Here is a 25049-nt window from a genome sequence, read left to right on the forward strand (position 1 = left end):
TAATTTGACGCTAAAAGAAATTAAAAAATGTATAAACGTTTTAAAAATGAATACTGTAATATTGTCCTACTTTTATTTCAAGGAATAAAGAAAAAATAGAAGTTTGGAAGATACTCTGGTAGTGACTAAAAATATGTACATTTTATATGCAATTACCGGTTTACAAAAATAAGACATTTTATATTTGACAGTTTGAACACAATTCAGTCTAATGCATATATACCAGAATACAAAACTGCATCAGACAAAATTCAAAACATGTCTTTGTTCTCACAACATTAAGAAAACTTCAAGACTACATCAGCAATGAAATAACCTGAAGCTCATTTAGTGCTCATTGTCACATCTTTGTGAAAAGTAGCACTCTTTCTGTCTGCTGAGTTGTTTCAGTTCAGCTTAGGCGGGTTTGATCATCATGGCCACTTTCTTTAGGGCGTACGAGCCTCCGTGGAACTCCGTCCAGTAAACGCCATCCTGGTATCGACTTCTGTAATGGCCGCCTCTGTACCACACACCGTTCAGGTTTGAGTGGGCACACATGTGGTACCACCAACCGCCCTTCTGGTAATGAGCGCAGTTACCTATGGAGGACAGAGAATGTGGCTTTTAAAATAGTTTTAAGGACAGAAAAGACGCAAGAAAAAAATAAAAACTGATCACCTGAGTAGGCATCCTTATCGCGGTCCAGAGTAGTGAACGCTTTATTGTTGTGCCATGAGAGGGAGTCTCCTGCACTGCCTTGGTAACTGCCTAATCGTAGACGATACCAGTCGCTCTCCGCTTCCACTTGAAAGCTGTCGTACTCCGCAAACACCTGTCGTCCTTGCCAGTCTTCCATAGCTACTCGCAGCTTGTACTTGGCCTGAGAGGTGAGCCAGTACAGGTGCTCCAAACCCAGCCAGTATTCTCCATCCAGATTCCCAAAGCCTTGCTGTGTATAGGAAATAGTCATGTATTTAATTTTGCATTAAAAAGAACATTGTGTGCATTACAAATGCAGATTTATTTTTGCAAATTTGCCCATGTTTTGCCGCTTATGTCACATTATGGCACCAAAGTGTGGAACGCAAGGGTTGAGACCATCAATTGTGAAGGGCCATTGACTAAGGGGCCGTTTACATGAAACCGTTTTCAACTAAAAATGGAAAATGTTTTATACGTTTTAGCTATTCATTTACCCGAAAACAGCATTTTGGGGGCCTGAACACTCAAACTTTAGAAAATGGGTTTCAAAGTGCACGTTTTTTTGAAAACTATACCGTTATCATCTCCGTGTAAACTACACAAAATGTGGATTTGTGAAAATGATGATGTCATGTGCATGCATATTACATGTTCAGTCTATAGCTGCGTAGTGTTTCTTTACAAAGTGACATCGCCAACTACTGGCCTGGCATGAATACTACAGTGTTTTTAGTCATTTTTTAGACCATTGTTGTTACCCATGGCTAATAGGTTTGAGATCAAAGATGAAATACACTACACAACTTGTAACTTAAAATGTGAACAGATTTTAAAACATCATACACTTGCTGCCTTTATAAACAGTTACAGAGAAAAAAAATTGACAACATACACTTGCCGGCTTTGTAAATAGTTAAAAAAATAGGGAAAAAATGGCTGGACATCATACACTTGACGACTGAGAATCACACACTACCAAACTGAAAGTCATTCTGAACCAAAGTCCCTTTAAGACAAGTAATTTCACTCGGCGGCCATCTTTGAAACGCCTCTCGATCATGCAAGTGCAGCTCCTATCTCTTTGAATGTGGAAATCCCCAAAGCTGTTAATTACAGTTTTTACAAAGCTTACAATAATTACAAAGCTTACAATTAAATTTCATTTTTGAAATCACGTTTCCTTCAGCACTTCAGTATGTTAACTTTTAGCATAAGTGTGTTCATTTAACAAATGACTCTTTAGCATCGGCTCTTTAAATGAACCATTCAGACTCCCACACAATTATTAATAGTCAATACAGCGCAGTTTAGGTATGATGTTTTTAGTCACAGAGCAGCTACTGCAATAAGATCTTAAATCTGATCACAGCTTAAATAGCGATGTTTGACAAAATATTACCTATCAGTGATTGAGAAGACCTAGCCATTCGATTTTGTATATCAGTGAGTCAAGTGAGCAGGATCATTTCTTTTTGGATTGACACCATGGCTGTAGTCTTGAAGGACCTGATACCATTAGTGTGTTTATCACACTGTGATAGTACTGTGCAATTACCCACAACACTGGTCATAGCATGGTGTAGATGCTAGCCTTTCTCCCTCCCTTGCTGATGACGCACCATATACTTCCTCAGCTCTGTGATGTTTAAATGTTATCTGGCTGATTCGTTTCGGTTCATGATTTCTTCTGGTCCCTGCATTCCATCAACGCTGCTCATCAGTGCAAGATATCCCTGTCATACCACTGACCACTGCATTCTGCACCTTTCAAAAATCACAAAATATGAACTTTTTCACTTATTGCACAGTACTATCACATTAGACAGGAACACTGTTATCAGGGTCAATTGAATATGTCAACATATGTGACTGCTGGCTATTGTTTCATATCATCAATCCAGGATGTGGCACTTGTCAGCTTCTTAGGATGAGGGACAGACACAGTTTCGTTGTTTACGGTCTTTGTTAAGTAGTCTAGCCCGTGCTGCCACCGCGAACTAATGTTGACATTGCTTTTTGCCATTATGAACATTAAAATTATGTAAAACAGATAACAACTTTCGTTTGAGATCTGTCCAATAACGGTCAAGCCGTGATCCGGAAGTTTCGAGCATCCTGCCTACGCGCACGCGCAAAGCATAATGGGTATTTTCGCGTTCTGTGAAAAAGCACTGTCTATGTGAAAAAGGTGAATAGGAACCGGAGCTTCTAATGGTAGCTGCAGTGACGCAATGACTCTACCAATTGGCGATTGGCTCTTATTTAGAAGGCGGGACTTATTTTGCCATATTGAGCTTTGCACTTTTCCCCATTCAAAACAAAACAACACGGGTGACGCGTCCGTGTTATTCTATAGTCTTTGTTCTGAGCACAACAAACTCATGCAGAAACATGTGGCTTGTTGCTAGGAGACACATGACAAATGAAAACAATATGCGTTCTAAAATCGACTCAAAACATCAAACATGACTGATCTCCTCCAAATGGATGGAATCACAGTACGTACTATGTAAATTAAAAAATGATATCTGTCAACTCCGACTGCCCCAAAAATCTCAAGACAGGCTCTGACTTTTGACAACTAGCATCAAGTAGATGGCGACAAATAGCTGTTTTTATGAGTGAGCAATTCATTCATTCATTTAAACACACTGATTAATTCAGGAACTAAACAATTGATAGTCTTAATACGCAAGTCATTGTATTATTCACTAAAAAGATTTGTTCAAACACACTTCATTCATAAACACAACACTAATACTGTGGCTGCATCTGAATATGCATTCTTTCCTACTATATATCACACACACACAAAAAATAGTATGTGAAAAGAGTAATGTCCAAATTTACAGTATTCATAAAAAAGTAGGCAAAAAGTACCCGGATTGACCTACTACTTCCAGCGAGATTCTGAAGTGTGCATCTGATTTACTATCCCATGAGGACACAAGAGAGGATTTGTGAATGGCAGTGAAGCAAGACAACTTCTATAATAGCAAGTGTTTTGTTTCATGCACCTTGTACTGATCCCAGGTTCTGAAGAAGTTGACTGAGCCATCTTGTCTCCTCTGGATGACGGTCCAGCCACCTTGAGCTCTGCTCTGGTCACACCAGGCCTGCAGCAGACGGTTAGTGTTGCGTGGTCGCAGCAGGTAGATGCCGCTGCTCTTCTCTCCTGACTCCAGCACATGATGACAGTCATGCCACGGCCCTTTAAAGGAAACAGTGTGCTGCTCATTCATACTTAGTACATTTTCACATCACAATCATCTATACATTAGGCAAAAGTTTGGACTAATAACACCTTCATGTTGTTTCAACCCCGTAAGACTTTCGTTCTGCTAGGCTGCTAGGTAATCGATATCTGCCATCCCAGAAAAGTTAGTAAAGACATCGTTCAAATAGTCCAAGTGACTACAGTGGCTCAACCTTAAGTTTATCAAGCGAAGAGAATACTTTTTGTGCGCAAAAAAAACAAACACCTTTATTCAACTATTCATTTTCTTCTGTTTGGGCATCTGAGTGAGTTCGCATAGTGTAACAGCGCAGCGCTTCTGTGTTGTATGTCAAAATTATACAATTATAATTATATAATATAATTATATCATGTAATTATACACAGTACACACACATATATTATGCAAACACAAACTTTTATTTTGGATGTGATTAATCACGATTAATCTTTTGACAGCCCTAATTATTTTGCAATCTAATTTATTCCTGACCATCATTACTGCAGTCTCACATGATCCCTCAGACATCATACTAATCTGACGATTTGCTGCTAGGTTATTATTGGTAATCAATTATTAATAATAGTTATTAACAATTTTGGATGATTTAATCAATCCTTTCAGAATAAATTAATTAATTATATCTCTAAATCTTACTTACCTCAAACTTTTGAATGGTATCTATGTATCATGATTTCCACAAAAATAGGAAGCAGCACAGCAGTTTTCAACATTGATTACGATAAGAAATGCGTATTAGAATAATTTATATAGGATCATGTTAATTTGCTGTTCATTTCTAAGAAATATTCCTGGTGTTTCTTCATTGATTTTATTTGTGAATCAAAATGTTTAAAACAAAACATGTTTTCATGGGAATATTGTTTTCTATCTTCTTTGTCTTTTGTATAAACTATAACAACAAATAAATGGCATTATCCTTCCATGAAGTGGCATCATTTGGTGGGAAAACAACAACAAATATCACCATGTATTAGCAATGGATTTGATGAATTCTGTGACGATCTGTGTTATTATTGTCCCAATTCTTAAAATCACAGTAATTGATCGGCATGATTCAAATTGTAACACTTTACAATAAGGTTTCAGTTGTCAACATTAGCTGCCTATATTACTTAACATGAACTAACAATTACTTCTACTGCATTTATTAATCTTAGTCTATGGTCATTTCAACATTTACTAATAAACATTTTTAAATCCAAAGTTGTATTTGTTAACATTTGTTAATGTTAAGAAAGACTAAAATGCTTTAAATATATATTGCTCATTGTTAGTTCATGTTAGCGTGTTTTTTATTGTAAAGTCTTAACATGAACGTCAAGTAGGCTCTCAATCACACACTGAGCAACTTTAGCTCTACACCCCTCATACTCTTTTTGTTTGAACTTTTAAAGTACTAGAGAACTTTTAGAGAGGTTAGGATATGGGTGGTTTCTATGTTTAGAAAATTAGAGATTCAGCATTTGTTTTGAGCACATGGGATGTGTGGCAGAACAGACAGTATGGAGGAGCTGGACGGAGGGTAAGGAAGGGCTGCTCTGTTGGTTCAGAAAGCAGAAAGGTCATGATCTGTATAGTGTATACAGGCGTCTCTCAGACTTCATTTATCAGCTCACCATAGAGGAATTCCACTCCCACAAGCCAAAGAATTTCACCTATACAGCACATCACTGCCATCTTCTGATACAGACTGAAATCTAAAAGAGGGGGGCAACATCCCCAAACCTGTTGCTGTCTGCGTTTCCACCGTATTCTAAAGTACCGTGAAGATTAGGCAAATTAGACTGGTGATGTAGGACTGTGCTCTACTTTACAGTTCCCGCTGGATTTCATCCTCTGAATTTAAACGTAATAAAACCTGAACCTCGTCGTCAGTCCATCCGTCGTATTTTTTAAACTCCATTGTTGATTCTAATAGCAAAAACAACTGTTACGGCACACACCGCAACAGATTAAAAAAAATGGTGGTTGAAATAAAATGCTGTGGAGTCAACATTTCAACCAATCAAAATGCGGCATTAACTCAACCAATCAGAATGCAGCATTAACTCAACTAATCAGAATGCAGCATTAACTCAACTAATCAGAATGCAGCATTAACTCAACTAATCAGAATGGTTCGGATGGGGAAATATTTATCTGGACCTTCATTTAGACCCTGGTTTCCTGTGGAAAGTTCCTGCGGTGGAAACGCGGTTAATGTTAAATATGTGTGGAGTTTTTTTTTTTCCATTTGAGTACGAAAAGCTATTCTAGTAGTCGTATATGAGTGGCCTGTAATATATGAGTCAGCTGTAATCGCCGGCTGTAATTTGGGTCTGTTAAATGGAGACGACATGTGTCCTGTAATCTCACACCCGAGTTGGTGAAGGCAAAAGCATTGCATTGTAATTCAAGGGTTGTGTCACAAAGCTTTTATAAAGGTGGTGATTAACATGCATGTGTTTTGTGCATGTGTGTGTGTCCTTGTGCTAATACACAGCTTTCAGCCTGAGCGCAGCTCTCACAGTCTGTACGTCGAGTGAAGACTAATGAGGGTCACCACCTCTGATAAGACACTGTTTGGAATTCTCTGAGATAAAGCTTCCTGACTACAGGTCACTAAAACTCAAGGCTATTGAACTCCTACATGAAGCACAGATAGTTTCATATAACCCATATATATGAGATTCTCACTCTTCTGCTGAGGCAGTTGTCACTAATTGCTTATACTTTATGTTATAATTTAGAACAAACACCTAACCCTAAATATTAAACTGGTGTGTAACTAATCCAGCACAGTTTGTGCAGCAGACATGAATGATACCTCAAATGTGGTGGCTTGTTGAGGCGAGAAGTGCTATTGATTTTCTAAGCATTTCCCAAGATTTTCACTTGATAATCTTGATAAAACGGGCAAAAAAAAATAAATCGAAGGAGGGACCACATTGGGTGGGCTCTTTTGACTTAAGACAGTAAGTCCTGGCAACCACCCTGAACGCCCTATAAACAGCATAGCAACACAGTAAGGGCCAGATTTACTAACAGCTTGCTCCAGCACAAACCCTATTTTGCCGTTAAAAAACTACTGTCAGGATTTACTAAAGTGTGGACGGCGTTATTTTTGTGGCTGACCTCATTGAATATGCATTTGAAGGAGTTTCGCTTTCAAACTCAAAATTTATGGGAGTAGAGTATTTAAACTAATCATGCTAGGTGATTTAATAAGGTTTGCGCTAGTCATTTTACTGTTGTTTTCACCATTATTTACCGCCCCAAAAAAGTTTGTCTTAAAGCGGCTCATTAAATTGGTCATTATTTAAATGATCGGTCTGTGTTCTTTAATTTGAACGTCGTCAGTAGATCTCACGCAGAACTTTCCACTCCCATCTGCGCTTTTTTGGAATGCGCTCTGAACGCTAATTTGAACTTTTAACATCTATGGAATCTTTCCATTGAACAAAAGTTTCTTTCTGCTGGAAAAAGGGTACTTTAGATTATTAAAAAGCTCTTCACACTAAGAAAAAACTGAAACATTGAAAGGTTCCTTGGAGAACCAAAAACTGTTCTTCTATGGTATTTCTGTAAAACCACCTTTTGGAACCTTTATTTTTAAGAGTGAAGCCTTCAGGGATTTTTATGCTACCTGGAGATTTAGTCACAGGGTAACTGATGAAAGGTGTGTCAGTTGGTGGACTGGGAGGGTCATCAAACGTCTCCAGCAGTTCTTGAGGACTCTGTTGACTCTGTTCCTGGTGCAAATGGACACTTTGGTCTCTTTGGACATTGCTGGGAACTTCTTTAGTCTCTGTGTTCTCACTCAACAAACTACTTGTCTGTTGAACCGGAAGTGGTGTGGCTTCCTGTAAAGAGATTCATAAGAAATTTAACTTTCAGTTATTTTTGCACCTGCATGCATTGCGAAAGAGAAAACTGAAAACTCAGATGGCTCTTACCTGCAGTGTTTTAGCGGGATTCTTGAGCTGGCACTGTTTCTCCAGATGTGTGATTAGCTGGCTCTGGTTGCTCACTAGAGTAGTGAGTGTGTCATACTTCTTTTCCAGGTCTCTGTAACTGCTGGACACCTGAAGCACCTGTCAGGATTTGCCATCAAACGAGTTGCAAAGAGTGATCAAAATATTACAAAAGTATGAAACTTCATAAGTGGTTCAAATATAAAATACCGTTCAATAAAAATAACATTTTCAGTACATCCCTTGAGAAAAAGAAATGCATTAAATTGTATTGAATGTGCACTTATAGTGTACTTCAAATCTTAAAATGATAGTTCACCCAAAATTGAAAATTCTGTTCTCACTTTTTTCCCTCCATAGACTATGGAAGTCAATGGGGCCCATCAACTGTTTGGTTACCAACATTCTTCAAAATATCTTCTTTTGTGTTCTGCAGAACAAAGAAACTTACACAGGTTTGGAACAACTTGAGGGTGAGTAAATGATGAGAGAATTTTCCTTTTTGAGGGAACTATCCCTTTAATATTAATTTAAAGGTATATGTAACTGCTGCATGCATTTTGCAAAATAAACTTCTTTGAAATGTAATTCTAGTACAGTGCTACAACAACCACAATGAAATGACCCTTCCCATAGCTGCTAATGCTTTTCAATGAACTGTTAGCATATGGCAATTTATCTGTTGTTCAATAAAATAGGCTAACGTTACCTTATCACCTGTTGTGTTGAGTAATAAAAACACCCTCTCTGCGTCGCTTTAACAATATTTAAAATCCCTCAGTTCTCGCCATCTCCGAAAAGCCAGACCATTGTTCATTCTTGTTTTATTACAAGCTATGTTGAGTTCTCTTTTTGCGATCAGACATCACGTTCACATTTTGACCACATGATGTCGCTAATGTTACACAAGGAGAGCATAACGTTATCGTGTTTTTGAGTCAATTATGGAAAAAACAAACTAAAAACAACATAAAATCGCTTTTAAAACAGCTGACGAAAAGCAAAAACGTAGGTATTATTTCATAAACTTAATGTCTAATGTTAAAGTTTGTTTTACGTTATATGCTCATTGGAAGCAGAAGGACTTGCCGATATTATGGAAGACGTCAAATGACGCGTCTCGCTGAGGTAACTTAGGAGTTGATCGATGTACCGACGAGATCAGACTCAGGGGTAGCCTATAATGTCCGATTTGAGTGCCGTTCCAGACAATATTTCCAAGAACGAGTTGGAAAAAAAAAACAAATTCCGAGCTGTCTAGAACGCAGCAGCGACATGCGTCAAATATGACGATACACACACAAGCACGGGCGTGTGACGTATACGGAATTTCCCGCGAAAACGACCATGAGACAGGTAACATGTTTTAGAAGAAGAAGGCTATTATATTGATGATGTATTGATTTGTTCATTTTTAACAAAAAAAATTGGGGAGGCTACATTTAAATCAAATTACATTTTAATGTAACTGCAATTTACATGCAATTACTCTTTTTAAAAGCATTCTTTTTTCACAAGGATTTTTTTTATTTTGGTTTAAATTAAAATCTATGACTTTCCATTGCACATATTTTTGGTATTGTAGCAAATCTGCGCACAGTTTAATGTCTTTGAGATGATCTCTTCTGAAACTTTTTTTTCAGGGAAAATATGAGATACATGGAGACTCCGTTTAATCTCACTGCTGTCTGGGTGAAGCAACTGAGACAATAGTGATGTTTCTTTACAGTAGGAAAATCTACCTGGGATGTTGCGTTAAGCACCAAACTCTCGAGCCGCCGTTGCTCCAAAGCATGATCCTTCTTCTGGATGATCTCGTTCAGCAGTTGGGCGTAGAGTTGGGTGATGCGGGCGTTCATGCTGACACTCTCCCGGCGCAGGACTCTCATCTCATTGGCCAGTGCGCCCTCCTTCTCCAGTTGCCCACGCATTGTATCCAGCTGTTCCTGCTGCCGGTCCAGCAGCGTGCGCAGGGATGCCATCTCAGAGCGGTTGACACGGGCAGTCTCGGTGCTCACGCAAAGTGCCCCTGTTAACTTCTGCTGAGGTACAATGAAGGTGTAGGAACAGCGGCTCGGCTTATTCTCTGATGCTCGAGACGGCCTTTTGTGACTGGCATCACCCTTGGAGGTGTCTGCATTAGAGGCTTCCTTGAGGGCCTTTACAAAGCACGCCCCAGCAAAAAACAGCAGGAGAACCAAGGCACGAGTCACTGGAATCTCCATGAGTGCGCTACTGTTCCAACGAACTGCCCAATAAAATCCTAACAAACAAATAATACAAAGTCTTAGCAATTTACACAATAGCATAAATCTCAAATGAACTCTGTTAATAGTTTAACTTAATTTTAAATGCACTATATTGTAGCTATTTCTAGCATCTTTTCTTTAGTAACTCAACGTTTAGACTGAATCTGACTTGCAAAATTGTAATAAACAGTTACTGTAAGTCAGATGCGTTTAATTTTCAACTGAGCTTAAACCAGATAGACAATGTAACCGTTTTAACATTGTAGCATCCAAGAGTCGGTCAGTCATGAACGGAACTGAAGAGGCCTGCAGTTTTTGATGCATGCCAGATGTTTCTGTTTTTACGATGGGGGGTAAAGCACAGTTTTGCCTTTTCTTGGGTTAATTAGCATGTCAACAGAAACCGAGCCGGGGTCAAGCCATCGTTTCATCTGATCGCCAATATCAATTGCTAATGTCAATATACTGATGAAAATGACAGCTTTGGCACACATCATAAACGTCATAAGCAATTAACGGTCTAAACACTGACTGAGAGACAACTACTTTAAAACAACTAAACAAAAGAACTCAAAAGGAATTATTATTCTCAATAAAAAAATTACCAAAACTAAAGTATGTTGAAATGTGAATGTAATGTAAATGATCGTAATATATATATATATATTGTTCAGAACAAACACTGTAAAAAAATTTATGATCAATAAGTTGACAACATAATTATGTTTTTACATTGCTTTAACTCATCAAAATAAGTTAAGAAATGTTCAACTTTCTTATGTTAAACAAGATTCAACAAATTTTTAAGTCAGTTTAATGTGATTTAAGTCTAAATGACTTAAACATCCAAGTTGATTGTACTTAAAAATTTAAGGCAGCAACTTTATATATATATATAATTAGTGCTAATTGTGATGAATCACATCTAACATAAAAGTCTTTGTTTACATTATATGTGTGTATCACACACATATTTAGACATACATACATATACACGCACACACACACACACTCAATATATTATATATATAAACAATTATACTCACACAAACTTTTATATTAGATGCGATTAATCACAATTAATCAATTTATCAGTACATATACTGTATGTACTATATATATATATATGGTATATTGGTAATTTAACCAAATTTGGTATTTGGTACCACACATATATATGTGGCACCAAATACGACATTTATATATATATATATACTGTATATATATATATAAATTTGGTATTTGGTGCCACATATATATATATGAATTGTGATTAATCACATCTAATATAAAAGTTTGTGTGTGATACCAAATACCAAAGTAATACTGAAGAGGAATTCCAACAGAAGCACACATCGTTTATGTATATTTAAAAAACCTGGAAAAAATATTAAATATTTCTCTTACCTCCTCAGTTATATCACCAGATGATCTTCTCTTTTATTTTTGGTTTTGTTTAACTGATTTACCTCGTCCTCTCGACTGATGCAAACAAAATCTGCTGATCTGTGCATTACAAAACTAAAATATTATAATATTAAGGAAAAATCCCTATCATAATGAGAAACACAGTTTAAACATGGCCTTTGCCGTTAATAATTGAACAAGAGGACTGAAGCAGTGGATGTCTGCGGTGCTCTGACTCGTCTTCAGTGGAGATCTTCAAAGGCAGTGGGAGACACCCAGACTGACAGTAAACTTTTAAAGCAGGATAATCAGCTCCTGTCAGAGGATCTCTAAACAAAGAAGAGTGTAATTACAAACCGTCCTAATGAGACCAGCCCCCCTCCTCTCTGGTCCTGTCCCACACACACCACCCTCTCCTTCACTCCTGTGACCCCGTCCATCGCTCAGACTGACCATGGCTGGGCATTGTGTCGAAATGCAGCTTAGGGGCCAATAAAATTTATTTATTTGTACGTTTTTTTCCCCATAACAAGGCAGCAGTTTTACAGCATATGTGCAAGAAATTGCTAAAATTCATATGATTATTTACATGATTGACATTAATTGAAATTAAAGTATTTTATGTCTGGGCTGACGATGTGTGCTACCCTTTAACCTGACTTCTAAACCTTATTAAGTATTATGTTTACAAGAAAAAGTGAGAGATGAAAACTATAAGAAAATAAAAAAGAAACACTAACAAGAAAAAAAGAGAGAAAGATGTCGATACTGCAACTTTTTAGATCGGTTGTAATTCACATTCGATTTTGAATCAGATCATAGAGTGATTAATTGGGATTAGCAGTGGATATTTCCTTAATAATCAAGCATGGATAGTTCTCCCAAAAATGAAAATGCTGGTGTGTGTAGTAATTCATCCCATCCAAGAGACGGCGCATGTAAATCAAACAAGCATCGTGCGCACAGCGTGCAATACACTGCTTCTGCGCATGCGCAACCACGCCACATGGTTAACAGCAGAGTTTCAGGATTTTCAATTTCAAGATGGACTCTAGTTAACAAGACATGTGAGATATTTTAGCTAAGATTTTCGCGTTAAAGTCAGGTTGAGGTTTCCACTTTAATTTTGGAAAAGTTGTACTGTTCTATACAAAAATGGGGAAAACAAAGGTATGTGTTTAACTTTCTTCCAGAGGTGACGGTAGACTATGAGACATGGCTAGTCCTGTCTTTATCTGTGCAGTGTCTCTACATTTCGTAATTGTGACGATGCAAATTGACGGTAAAATAAAGAGAAGAGTTAATTGTTACACTTCTGTTTTTATCTCATAGACTAAGAATCAGAAGAAAGCCCGCGAGGCTGCCAGCGTTCTGGCGGAGGAGTCTTACTCCACTGTGCCGCACACCTTCGTGTTTCAACGGGGTCAGATCGGCAAGAATGTCGGTCAGCTCGTGTTGGACATGAGACGAGTCATGGAGCCTTTCACTGCCAGATCTTTGAAGGTGAACCTCGCGATTACTGCTGCTAAACTCAGCGCTCATTCAAAGTCTCATGATCATACACTGAAACCGGTGACATGTTTTGCAGGTGCGGAAGAAAAACATCTTGAAAGATTTCGTGGCTGTAGCCGGGCCGTTGGGAATCACGCACTTCTCAATATTTACCAAAACAGATCATTGTGTAAACATGGTGAGTATATTTGCATTATGAGGCCAAAATTCGCCATATTTTCTAAATTCATGTTTTCACTCTTGTTGTTAACAATACTTGTTTATATTTTTCATTTTTGTTCTTTTTTTTTTTTTTTTACAAAAATGTCAACTCAAGTCTTCCAGTGAAATGACAAAATTCTCTCTGATGACGTTTGTCAGTCTTCTCCAATCATTTAGTCCGCTTAAACCCCGCCCCTATCTTACACTTGACTACAAGCTTGCATTAAAGGGATAGTTCACCCAAAAATGAAACTTCTTCTGTCATCATTGACTCACCCTCATGTTGGTCCAAACCTGTATGAACACACACAAAATTATTTTTAAGATTATGGGTAACCAAACAGTTGATGGTCCCCATTGATGTCCATAGTATGGAGAGAAAGAAAATACTATGGAAACCAGTGGGGTCCATCAACTGTTTGGTTGCGACATTCTTCAATATATTGTCTTTTGTGTTCTACAGACGAGAGAACTTCATACAGGTTTGGAACAGGTGAGTAGATTATGACAGAATTTAAATTTTTGGGTGAACTATCCCTTTAAGATATTCCACCATGCAATCAACAACCAACACACAGAACCCTGCCCTAAAGTTTTTTTCTGATAATTTTTTCACTCAAATGTATGTGACAAAACAGAAGAAAGGATATGTTGCTACTTCTGTTATATTGTGACTAAAATTAATTTACATTTATGCATTCAGCAGATGGTTTTATCCTAAGCAAATTACATTGAATTCTTTTCTTTTTTTTATCCGTTCTTGCTTTTCCTGGAATCAAACCGATGACCTTGGCGTTGCAAATGCCATGCTCTAATTTTTGAGCTGCTGGAATGTTTTTTTTTTTAAATTATAATAAAAGCAATGAGGTACTGGAGGCTATGACTTTGTAATATTAAAGGGCACCTATTATGACATTTAAAATGTTCCTAATGTTGTTTAGGGAGTCCCCAACAACAGTTTTACGTGCATGCAATGTCAAAAAACACTTTTGTTTTCTGTATAATATGCATTTATTTTTACCTGATTTGCTCATCGACTCCCAAATGATTCATTCAACAACTCATTATTCCAAACCCCTCCTTTGCGCGACGCTAATCTGCGATTGGTCAGATGACTCAGCAGTGTTTACAGAGATAATACTTATTGTTTAACACGGAGTACAATGATGCTTTTATCAATTAAATCGTGTTATAATAATGATTATAGTCCACTGCTTTGTAGTTTGTAGTAAAAAACTAAAAATAAGATAAAGAATTTAATGTTATGTTAGCAAGCATAGCCCAGAGTTCATATTGTAAAAGCACAATCAGTCTTTGTTTGCATTAGCCCGATGCATAAACATAACGTTTTTACAAAAAAAAAAAAAAATGCAGTTACGTTACTACGAGGTATTACTCTATTCTTTAGACAACTCCGAAAACAACGACAAACACTTCACGTATCTCAATACAATTGTCATTGAAGACCTAGAAGCTAAACGGTGCTTACACAACAAACAAAATAATAATTAAGCATGCTACATAAAACATAAAAGCAACAATTATTAATAACACTTACAGGTTGTGATACGGAGGAGGAAGCTGATGCAAATACACTTGGAACTGAACCTTCCTTCAATGTCAGCCGGCTCGCGAATCCAAGTTTGATTGCATTTAAAAAGCAATCGTCTTCAAAATGGCGCGAACAAAGCACAAGGCTCGGACTATACTTCTGTGGTATAGCTGTATATATTAATTGTAGCCACTTAGTCTTCAAATGCTCCTCCTTGGGCAGATGAAAAAAGTTGAGTTTGAGTCGCACTTCAGAACACAGCGTCTCGTCGCCATGAAGTTTTCCCTGGCCTTGGAGCGCAATAAGTGGGCGTATCGTATTCAAATAACTTGACAAGTTGACGTCATCTAGTCAGAGAAAAAGCTTCGGTCTTCTAACGATTCATAAAAATGACTCCGAGTCGACTCTTACTTTTGAAAGACAATAACTTTATATACGGTGCACTTTCATATTTCAAACTTTGCAGGATGTTTTTGTTCACTTAGATCTATGTTACACACTACATGAAAGGTAAATTTCAAAATTCCATAATAGGTGCCCTTTAAGTATATAGTATGGCTACCTAAATAAGGTACATGTCTTTTTTGCTGTTTTAAAGTTCATGGATGGATCATCTTCTCAGTCTTTTTTAGATCAAGTATATTAACAAACTAAAATGGCTCTCTCTTTCTTCACAGAGGCTTGCTCGGCTTCCCAAAGGTCCAACGTTATATTTCCGTGTTGCAAAGGTATATAAATGCGCTTTCTTTGGTTTGATTTCTCATATTCGAGGGCACAGATGATGACATTTTAGTATTTTGACTGTTGAGTGATGTCTCTTCAAAGTAAACGTACTGATGTGTCTAGTCTCACTTTGAACGCATTATGAATGCTCTTCTAAATTAATTTGTTCTAAAAGCAAATTGTCTCTCTGTACCAGTACACACTCATCAAAGATGTAGTTTCATCTTTAAAGAGGCACAGGATGCATGACCAGCAGTTTACCCATCATCCTTTGCTAGTGCTGAATAATTTTGGCATAGAGGGCATGCATGTCAAGCTGATGGCCACCATGTTCCAGAACATGTTCCCCTCGATCAACGTACACAAGGTAACTCGCTCGCTCACAGCTGTAAAACGTTTCTTAACTCAGTCTTCTGAGACCTGTGAAGTGTACAACCAGCTGATTTTTTTTGTCGTCTTAGTGGTGACATAATATAAAGGTTTCGAACTTGTTTTAATCATTAACCTCTTATCTCTCAGCTCAACCTCAACTGCATAAAAAGATGTGTGCTGTTAAATTACGATCCGGTGTCTCAGGAGGTGGAGTTTCGTCATTAGTAAGTAGCCTGGATTTGTTTGTTTTTTGTAACAAAGTAAATGTGCACATGATGAAAATTTGAAACTTGACTTTCCTGTGATTGTTTTCAAAGTAAACGCACTGATGCACCTTAAAACGAATGCTGTCTTGTGAGGTTTGTTACGATGTCTCCTAACCCTTTCCATGTCCTTCCGCAGTAGCTTGAAGGTGGTGCCCGTGGGCATGAGTCGAGGGGTGAAGAAGCTCATGCAGGAGAAGTTCCCCAACATGAGCAAGCTGGACGACATCAGTGAGCTCCTCATGAAGTTAGTCTTCCATGAGCTGGAGATCATTGGCATAATTTGATGCATATGATGAAATGTATTCTAATTGATGGAACAGTGATGTTTCAAAGTAAACGTTCTGATGCACCAGCTTCATGCTTACATTTGTAATTTAAGGAAGTCATTTTATAAGTCACACTTTCATTGTCCATTGCACTTTTCAGAGGCGTCAATCTTTCTGAGAGCGAGGCCGAGCAGGACGGGGATCACAACATCACGGAGCTTCCTCAGGTGTACTCGGGTCGTGGGAACATGGCTTCTCAGCAGAGCGCAGTTCGGTTAACTGAGGTGAGGAAACTCCTTGCAAGCCACTAGTCAAGTCGCTTGTGATACCTTAAGGGGTTAGTTCACCCGAAAATAATTTACTCCCTCTCAAGCCATCCTAGGTGTATAGGACTTTCTTCTTTCAGCCGAACACAATCGGGAGTTATATTAAGCTAGTGCAAAGTGCCCGTGCAAAATCCGTTTTTGTGTGTTTTTAGTCAAAACAATACTATTGTTGGTTTGGTGTGTTTGAGAGCTCATTGTTACAATTACACAGCAAATGTTCAGTGACATTTTTATTTGTACATGATAGAAAGCAAATACTGATAATGACATACAATAAATATGGAAAATTGAACTACACGATTTAGGGAACCGGCTACACAGGCTTGAGCAAACAGTTTGTGAATGGGCTATCGATCAGAGCTCCGGGAGTGTTTGGAGAGCATACGACTCCTTGTGCTTTTGGATCGCTTTTGCAGTGCTTTGATGTCACGCGGCGATCGGTCTGCGAGAAGCTGAACCATCTCGAACAAGCCTGGTGTGTTTCTGTTTGGCGCTGCCGCGCTAGCGTTGCTGGGCAACATGAGATGTATACACAGTGACATAAGATCTGGCTCTGTTGTGGCGCTCTAGCCTGTGGAAAGGCAAACCGGTTCTTAGAAGACCCGTCAGTAGAACCAACTCTGAACCGGCTCTAGCTCTGAACCAGCACCTGGTTCTTGCTGGTGGAAAAGGGGTATTACAGATTCAGTTAACATCCACAAATGAATAAGCATGACGATTCAGGGAATTGGCTACGCTGTGAACTCAGGGAAAAAAACCGCTACACTTGAGCTAACAGTTTGTGAATAGGCTACTACAAATGATGGCCGTGAATAAAATATAATATTCAGAAGTAAACAGTATAGCTGACTAAAGGGGGTCGCACACCGGACGAGAAGCGTCGCGCCTAGGACAACTCGAGGTATCGCACACCGGACGCGCACTTTCTCAGTTTATGGCCAGCTATATTATGTTTAAGGACATTATGGAATTAAGATAATGTCTGTACTATGTTATGACTGTACTGTACAATTAAATACAATCGTTGCTAAGTCTGCAGTCTGAACACTACCTCAGAGCGTCCGTTAAAGGAGAACTCTGGTCAATTTTAACATTGAGCTCAATTTTTAGTCAATTTGGAGTGCTGTCAATACAGAGAACAACGACAAAAATCGGTGTTGCCTACACCGTGATATCCTGTTTAAAATTTGCACCCTATTGACTTGAATGGGGCAAGTTTTAAACCTGCTTTTATCCTCTTAACATCCTTGATGTGTCATTACAAGTGCCCAGCCATGTTGAGTGATTCCTTCAGAGTGAACACGGTGAATCTGACTGCATTAGATGTGAAAGATATGAATAAAAATGATGTTAATTCAACAAGCGCACATACCTGTATTTACTTCCTGTTTTCAGTCGAAGTCCACATTAGTCGATTGTCGAGTTCACGCGCCTGATCATAGGTATCAGCAATTTTCATTCAAGCAGCTGATTTCTGTAAATTAATGTAAAACTAAATGTATAGAAATTTACTGAGTTAAGTCAGTAAATACATTATTGACGATTTGAGACAAATGCATGTAAATTTAATATAAAACTATGTAAATGGGGCTCCGTGGCGCGGCAGGATTTTGAACAAGGTCCTGAGCCGTTGCTGTGCACCACGGACAGACGCCGAATGGAGCCGCCGGTGTGTTCACTCATAGAGAATAATGTGTTCAAATTTTTAAAACGCGGCGCGCTGCGCTTCTCGTCCGGTGTGCGACCCCCTTTAATGTTTAGCTGACAGTGTTTGTCAGAATGTTTATTTTTAAACCACAACCGTCTAAACCTCTTCAATGTGTGCTTCTTTTACCGATATATTTAACGCTATCTTTTGCATTTCTAATCCAAACAACGTCGAACTTGGCACTGCACTTACTCGTGCAAGTCACCTGACAAGTTTGAAATCCATCGGAGTAACGGTTTGATAGATATGCAAATTAACAGACAGACAGACAGACGTTCCTGTAATTTATAGATAGATAATATCCTGGCTCTTCCGAGCTTTATAATGGGAGTGAATGGTACATGAGATTCTGAAGCCTGAAAAAGTGTATCCGTCCATCATAAAGTAATCCAAATGACTCCTGGGGGTCAATAAAGGGCTTCTGAAGCGATGCGTTTTTGTAAGAAAAATATCCATATTTATGTCTTTATGAGTCTAGTTCCAGCGGACCCGATGCATGACGTGTTGACAAAAGTGGAAGCACAGAGGGTAGAGCAAAATGAACCTAAGCTTATCTTACTCCTACATATCATACGTCATTGGTCAGGTCAGAGGTCACTCGACTTGCATACTGCCGTTACCGGAAACCAGTTATTATAGTTTATAAAGTTATAAATATGGATATGTTTCTAACAAAAACACATCGGTTTGCTTCAGAAGGTCTTTATTAACCCCCTGGAGCCGTGTGGATTACTTTTATGAAGGATGGCTGTGCTTTTTTGGGGCTTAAGAATCTCAGGTACCATTACAACTTTTGACAACTTTATTTTGTTTATTTTCTATTTAACTATTGATTAGGTATTTTATTTTTTACCTTTTATACTGCAATGTCTTTCAATTCCATAGCACTGTATAAATCTACCCGGTCGGTAGGTGGGTTGAATGGGTTACACTTTAATATGTTGTATATTTTTTTCTTATGTCTTATACTGCTCAATAAAAACAATTGTTAACAAAAAAAAAAAAAATCTCCGGTACCATTCACTCCCATTATAAAGCTTGGAAGAGCCCGAATATTATTTAATATAACTGATTGTGTTGGGCTTGAATGAAGAGTCATATACACCTAGGATGGCTTGGGGTGAGTAAATTATGGGATAATTTAAATTTTTGGGTGAACTAACCCTTTACCACGCTGCCTGATTTGGCCGTTCACTTGGGTTTGGAACATGATGGGTGTCTGTTCTGCTACAGATTGGCCCCAGAATGACTCTTCAGCTGGTGAAGATATTAGAAGGCATGGGAGAAGGAAACATACTTTATCATTCCACAAGTAAGTATAGCTTTGTGTAAGAAACAATCTAGAACCAAAACAGTCATTACTGAGCGTAACCCTGAACTAGTCCAAATTGTGCTCTGTCTGCAGTCTCAAAAACAGAGGAAGAGCTTCAGGAGATGCTGAACAGGAAAGAGGCCCGTCTGAAAGAGAAAGCAGAGCGGAAGAGAAAACAAGAACAGAACGTTGCTCTAAAAAAAGAAAAACGCGATCAGAACAAGTAAGTAGACCATCCATCTGCTGCTCTGGTGGTGATGAAACGCTAGTTGTTGTGGTAAAAGGGCAGCGTTGTTAACCCGGCGGCTGCGTGTATACAACCGTGAGTTCCTATTATCAGTTAACCGTGAGAGTTTATCATTATTATTGATTATAACACCAGGTGTAAACGGTTATGTCTTTCTTGTTGGAGTAGGTCAAATTGCCCCCAATTGGATTCAATACAATTCCCCCAAGCATCACACTATGAAAAAACAAACTAACATGGAATCAGGTGCAAGCAATTAACTTTTAATATCAATCCTTCACACATTACAAAGAATAAATATCAGAATTTGATTAATAAAAAGGTTTTTAACCACTGTTTTTAAGACCGCTCCTCTTTTGCTTTTGAACAGTTGCTTATATGAGTCAAATTGACCCACGCACATCAAGATCCTTTAAAAATTTGGTATGCGTGTTGAAACTTTCTCATTTAGTGTCATGAATATGCATGCACAGTCACAACAGTCAAAAAAACATCGGTTAACGGGTATTTCCGACAACTCAAAAATCGAAATGGGTCAAATTGACCTGGGAAATAAATTGTGATTGGTCAACCACATGGAGCACGTGTCAGAAACGTAACGCCCCTTACTGTAATTGGGTTTCAGCTCCTGAAACTTCATGAACAGCTGTAAACAGTATTATATCTATGGTAAACATGGCGTCTTTAATGATGTAGTATTTTAACCTAAAATTATTTAATTTCTTAAAGGAAAAGGAGCTTGGAGGGAATCAAGAGAAAGGGGAAGCAGGAAGGGGAGGTGTCTGACGATGAAGTGGAGGATCCTGGGAACCAGGAGGACAAGCCTCCAGCCGAGGAGTCTGATGACGAAGCAGAGTATTACAGACAGGCTGTAGGGGAGGAACCAGATGAAGGTATCATTTCATACTCTATTATTTGCTAAGTTTTACTCTTATCATTTGCAGTGGTGGTAATTTTGTTCTTTGACTCCATCTCAGACATGTTTCCTGCTGCAAAAAGGAAGCGCGGCCCCGGAAAGTCACCGAAACCCTTCAAAAAGAGGAAGCTGTCACCGGGGAACGGCCCTCCCCAAGACAAGAAGAGTTTTAAGTCGCCTGATAGGGGAAAGAAAGCTGGCGGGCAGAGGTTTGGGGATAGAAAAGCTGGCGGGCAGAGGTTTGGGGATAGAAAAGCTGGCGGGCAGAGGTTTGGGGATAGAAAAGCTGGCGGGCAGCGGTTTGGGGATAGAAAAGCTGGCGGGCAGCGGTTTGGGGATAGAAAAGCGGTAGAGGGGAGAAACCGGTTCAGGAAGAGTGAAGGAGGCAAGAGGTTTGGTACAAAAGGGGGAAAGGGCAATAGATTTGCAGGGCAGAATAAAGGAGAAACTGGGAAGAAGTACGGCGGACAGAAAACATTTAAAGAGCGGCAGAAAGGCGCTGGAGGAAAAAAGGACTTCAGGCACAAAAAAGGAAAAAGCTAAAGGAAACGAAAATGAACCACAAGGTGGGACTCTTGCTTCACTGATGCGTCAAGTCTGATGCATCATTTCCACGTAAACATCAGCAATAATTCTGTGCAATGTCAGACTTGTGCCTTGTATAAATGTTCATAGAGTTGGATGCAATTGCCAATAAATGTTTAAACCGCCATGCAGCTTTTGTTGGGGGTCGTTCATATTCTTTATAGTGTCACTCAAGCGCTCTAGTGTGCTTGCCTGTGCTTGTCTGAGTGATTTCACACATTGTTCTCTAAAAAAAAGTGCACCCTTTGCATGAGACAGGAAGTTTGACACCCATTCAAGAGAGATTGTCGGAGTATTTAGCAAAGCAGAGATACTTGGTGAGTTTTATCAGCTTGTTTGTTTTTTTAATAAATTTTTTAGATTTTTTTTAATGTTTATACACTATTCCATACCATTTAAAAAAAACTGCAGAGGATAATATAAAAGCAAGGCTTGTTTCTGTTCCTCGTGTATATGTGCTCAGTAAAAGTAGCCTGTTACATTGTATTAACATGTTATTACACGTGTCAGTTGAATAAAGGGTAATTGATATATAACTGTACTTGATGTGGATTTATTGGTTTGAGTACATTGAGGTATTTGTGCTTGAATCTTATTTGGTGAAATTCTCATTTAAACCCCTTAAGAGTTCTTAGCTCTTATATAATTCATTAACTTGTATATTATAACATTAGAAACAAAGCAATGCAGATACATTCTCCATGTCTTAAACAGCATTTGGATGTGAATTTTTGCAAGTGCTGAAAAGACGTGTTTTGGAGGGAATAGGTCGAGCTGTTTTTTGTTTTACTTTGCTAACCACAGTGCAGATGTGACACATGTATCTGAATTACAAGTCTAAGCGGTCATTTGTCTTTTTTTTTTTTAATCATTACATCTTTTATAAACTACGTTAAAATTTCAAATTGTAAAATGTTGATTATGTAAAAGTATTTTGTATAAAAATGCATGGTACAAAAAACTAGAATCAGAGTTGAATCATAAACAAGGTAGCGATGAATTAACGAACAGTAGTTCATGCATTAGGTGTCAACTAACAATGGTAAACAATTCATGTTCATTTATACAACTTGACATCTTAAAAAGTGTATATGTAGAAATAAACATTCACCAAGTTAAATACTGTAAAAGTATTATTGTTAGTTCATTTTAATTGTTAGTTCATTTTAGAACCTCGTAGTTAAATCTTGTATAACTTAAAAGCTTTAAATTGCTGTTTTAGGTTTTTACATTGCTTTAACTCAAAATCAGTTAACTTATTGATCATATAATTTTTTACAGTGTAGACATACTGCTCGGATTCACAAGTTTTGTCAAACAACCAAATAACTGGTTGTCACCTTTATATAGCTCTTTTTACAATACCGATACTTTCAAATCAGCTTTACAGTGATAATAGGAAATTAACCCTTTCTGCGACCTTGTCTTTTTCAGATTTTGTTTGTGGATCATTTTGTCTGTGTTTTGGCACAGGTGTGCATTTTTATTGGAATTTGACTATTTCACCCCTATTTCCTTTAATAAATCTATTTTGCACTAAAATAGTTCCACTCAGGATCTTAAGGATGCCCTATCTTTGTTAATAGGCTTTCATTCATTTGGCAGATTTTAAACTAGTTTAAAATAGTAAACAATTTTTTTTACAAGATTGTGCCTTTTTTTCAGGTTTGGCCTTTAAAGCAAATACTCACTTTATTCCTGTTTTCTGCTTCTGTGTATTATAGAGCCAATTGGATATTCATTTTCATAAACCTAAACCTCAACGGTTTTTGTTTTTGACACGGACATTTTTGTCCTCTATGGACCTATGTATATGCAACAAAGGTTAATGCAACAAAGATTGTTTTGGCTGTACAGCAACTCTAGAAGAAAGTCATTGTCCAGCTTAAAGCCACACTATGTGAGATTTTTGGATACAAAATATCCAAAAAACATTAAAACAGTGTTATATATTAAATCCAGAGAAATAAGCAGTTTTAACCAGGACACGGACCGTGTCCGTGCGTCGCCCATCAATGACATCATTTGCGCATTACCCGCAAATCAAGGCGTCATCAAGCTACGCCTTTGTTTTTGAATAAATGATCTCTAGTGGCGAAAAATTACATAGTGTGCCTTTAAGTACGTTTTTGATTTACTCATTTCCGATGTTAAAAATGAGTTAAGTGACACTAACTACCATCTCTGTTTGTATTTTTTAGGGGTCGGAGAACACCAGAGACAATGAGCAACAGTTCAGACATATATAAGTTTCAAATCCTCCTCCTCCCCCCCATGTATGGCATTGAGATGTGTGTGGCTCTGGTGGGGAATGTTTTTGCCCTGTGGCTCCTGGCGACCAAAGAGAGGAGGAACTGGCACACTGGAGTAGTGTTCTCCTGTAACCTGGCCATCTGTGACGTTCTTTACGTCCTGACCTTGCCTATGCTCATCGTTTACTATGCCAAAAATAAGAACTGGACCTTTGGAGATGCTGCATGCAAAATCGAGCGCTTCCTTTTCAACTGCAACCTCTACGTCAGCATTTTCTTCATCATGTGCATCAGCGTCAACAGATATGTCGCCATAGTTTACCCATTCTTCACCCGGAGCTACGTGAGCCCTAAACATGCAAAGATCGCAAGCGTGCTTACGTGGTCCATCGTGATCATCGCTTCATCGCCGGTCTTCAAATTTGCTGGAATCGAATTGAAAAAAAACTACACTCTTTGTGTCTCATGCCATGATGAAAACCTGCAAAATTCTCACTTTAAGTACAAGCTATTTCTTATGGTTGTAGGCTGCATGATTCCTTTGGTAGTTACCTTTGGGTCTTATTTGGGTGTGATTTGGACCATTCTGAAAAATAAAAACATAACCACTCTAGAGAAGAGGAAAGTAGCTCTGTTGGTTGCTCTGGTCTGCATCCTTTACGCCACGTCATTTGTGCCCTATCACGTTCTGCAGATGTACTACGAGTATCTGAAGTCAGTGAAACGTGCCAACCACTGGGCGTATAATTCATATCAAGTGTCAAAAGGCCTGACCACCCTGAACATGTGCTTACATCCGCTTTTGTACATGGCTGTGTTTGACAGCATACGGACAGCTTGCTGTGGAAGGAGCTCGGATGACTAACCGTCATACATTCAGTATATCTTTTGCCAAAACCTCACGCAGTGACATCCTGGATGACGATTTTCTGCTAAAGCTTGTAGCCTACTCTGTTCTTGAATGTCAAACCACATAGACAAATGAGAAACATTTTCCTTGTGTTATTTTTGTATGCAAATAAGAACATTTCTGACTGTAACTGACAATTAAAATGCTTGATATGTGTTTGAAGCTGAAAAAAATACAAATTAAAGATATTTAAGAGAAGACTGAATTGAAGAATTTGTGTGCATAAATGATGGGGATCAGATGAAGCAAAAATTGTGCTAAAGCAAATGTATTTAGATCCAAAATGTTGGTGATTTGTCAATATATATATATATATATATATATATATATATATATTTAAGTATCATA

General features: G+C 38.2%; 2 protein-coding genes across 4 annotated transcripts; one reads left to right on the forward strand and one right to left on the reverse strand.

Annotated features, from left to right (window-relative positions):
• Window positions 1-53: 53 nt before the first annotated feature.
• angptl6 (angiopoietin-like 6) lies at window positions 54-12540 on the reverse strand. 2 transcript variants are annotated; one of them, XM_079599050.1, is made up of 8 exons: window positions 12352-12540; window positions 11554-11882; window positions 9640-10160; window positions 7880-8017; window positions 7570-7786; window positions 3702-3895; window positions 661-931; window positions 54-581 (listed from the first exon to the last, which is right to left on the reverse strand). In XM_079599050.1, exons 3-8 carry the CDS (start codon window positions 10120-10122, stop codon window positions 397-399), a joined length of 1488 nt encoding a protein of 495 aa, XP_079455176.1. In that variant the 5' UTR covers window positions 10123-10160; window positions 11554-11882; window positions 12352-12540; the 3' UTR covers window positions 54-396. The 2 variants fall into 2 exon arrangements, with proteins under 2 accessions (XP_079455176.1, XP_079455175.1); XM_079599049.1 differs by lacking the exons at window positions 11554-11882; window positions 12352-12540 and having other exon boundaries at window positions 247-581; window positions 9640-10228.
• LOC306991205 (suppressor of SWI4 1 homolog) lies at window positions 12443-24898 on the forward strand. Of its 2 annotated transcripts, XM_079598851.1 has the most exons (13): window positions 12443-12723; window positions 12886-13056; window positions 13142-13243; window positions 15496-15546; window positions 15738-15908; window positions 16061-16137; window positions 16316-16423; window positions 16606-16729; window positions 19713-19791; window positions 19885-20014; window positions 20768-20931; window positions 21016-21856; window positions 23741-24897. In XM_079598851.1, the coding sequence occupies exons 1-12, from the start codon at window positions 12709-12711 to the stop codon at window positions 21495-21497; spliced, it is 1674 nt and encodes a 557-aa protein (XP_079454977.1). In that variant the 5' UTR covers window positions 12443-12708; the 3' UTR covers window positions 21498-21856; window positions 23741-24897. The 2 variants fall into 2 exon arrangements, with proteins under 2 accessions (XP_079454977.1, XP_079454978.1); XM_079598852.1 differs by lacking the exons at window positions 12443-12723; window positions 12886-13056; window positions 13142-13243; ... (6 more) ...; window positions 19885-20014; window positions 20768-20931 and having other exon boundaries at window positions 21722-21856; window positions 23741-24898.
• The last annotated feature ends 151 nt before the right edge of the window (window positions 24899-25049 follow it).

Source organism: Phoxinus phoxinus, assembly GCF_949152265.1.
Source record: "Phoxinus phoxinus genome assembly, chromosome: 1".
NCBI lineage: Eukaryota > Metazoa > Chordata > Actinopteri > Cypriniformes > Leuciscidae > Phoxinus > Phoxinus phoxinus.

Coding starts and splice junctions, on each gene's coding strand:
- LOC306991205 (XM_079598851.1), top strand. Junction 13,244..15,495: donor CAGATCATTGTGTAAACATG/GTGAGTATATTT, acceptor CTTTCTTCACAG/AGGCTTGCTCGGCTTCCCAA. Junction 15,547..15,737: donor TATATTTCCGTGTTGCAAAG/GTATATAAATGC, acceptor TCTCTGTACCAG/TACACACTCATCAAAGATGT.
- angptl6 (XM_079599049.1), bottom strand. CDS start 10,206: ATGCTATTGTGTAAATTGCTAAGACTTTGTATTATTTGTTTGTTAGGA. Junction 3,896..7,569: donor CCCTGTGACTAAATCTCCAG/GTAGCATAAAAA, acceptor TTTCCTTTAAAG/GGCCGTGGCATGACTGTCAT. Junction 582..660: donor CGATAAGGATGCCTACTCAG/GTGATCAGTTTT, acceptor TGTCCTCCATAG/GTAACTGCGCTCATTACCAG.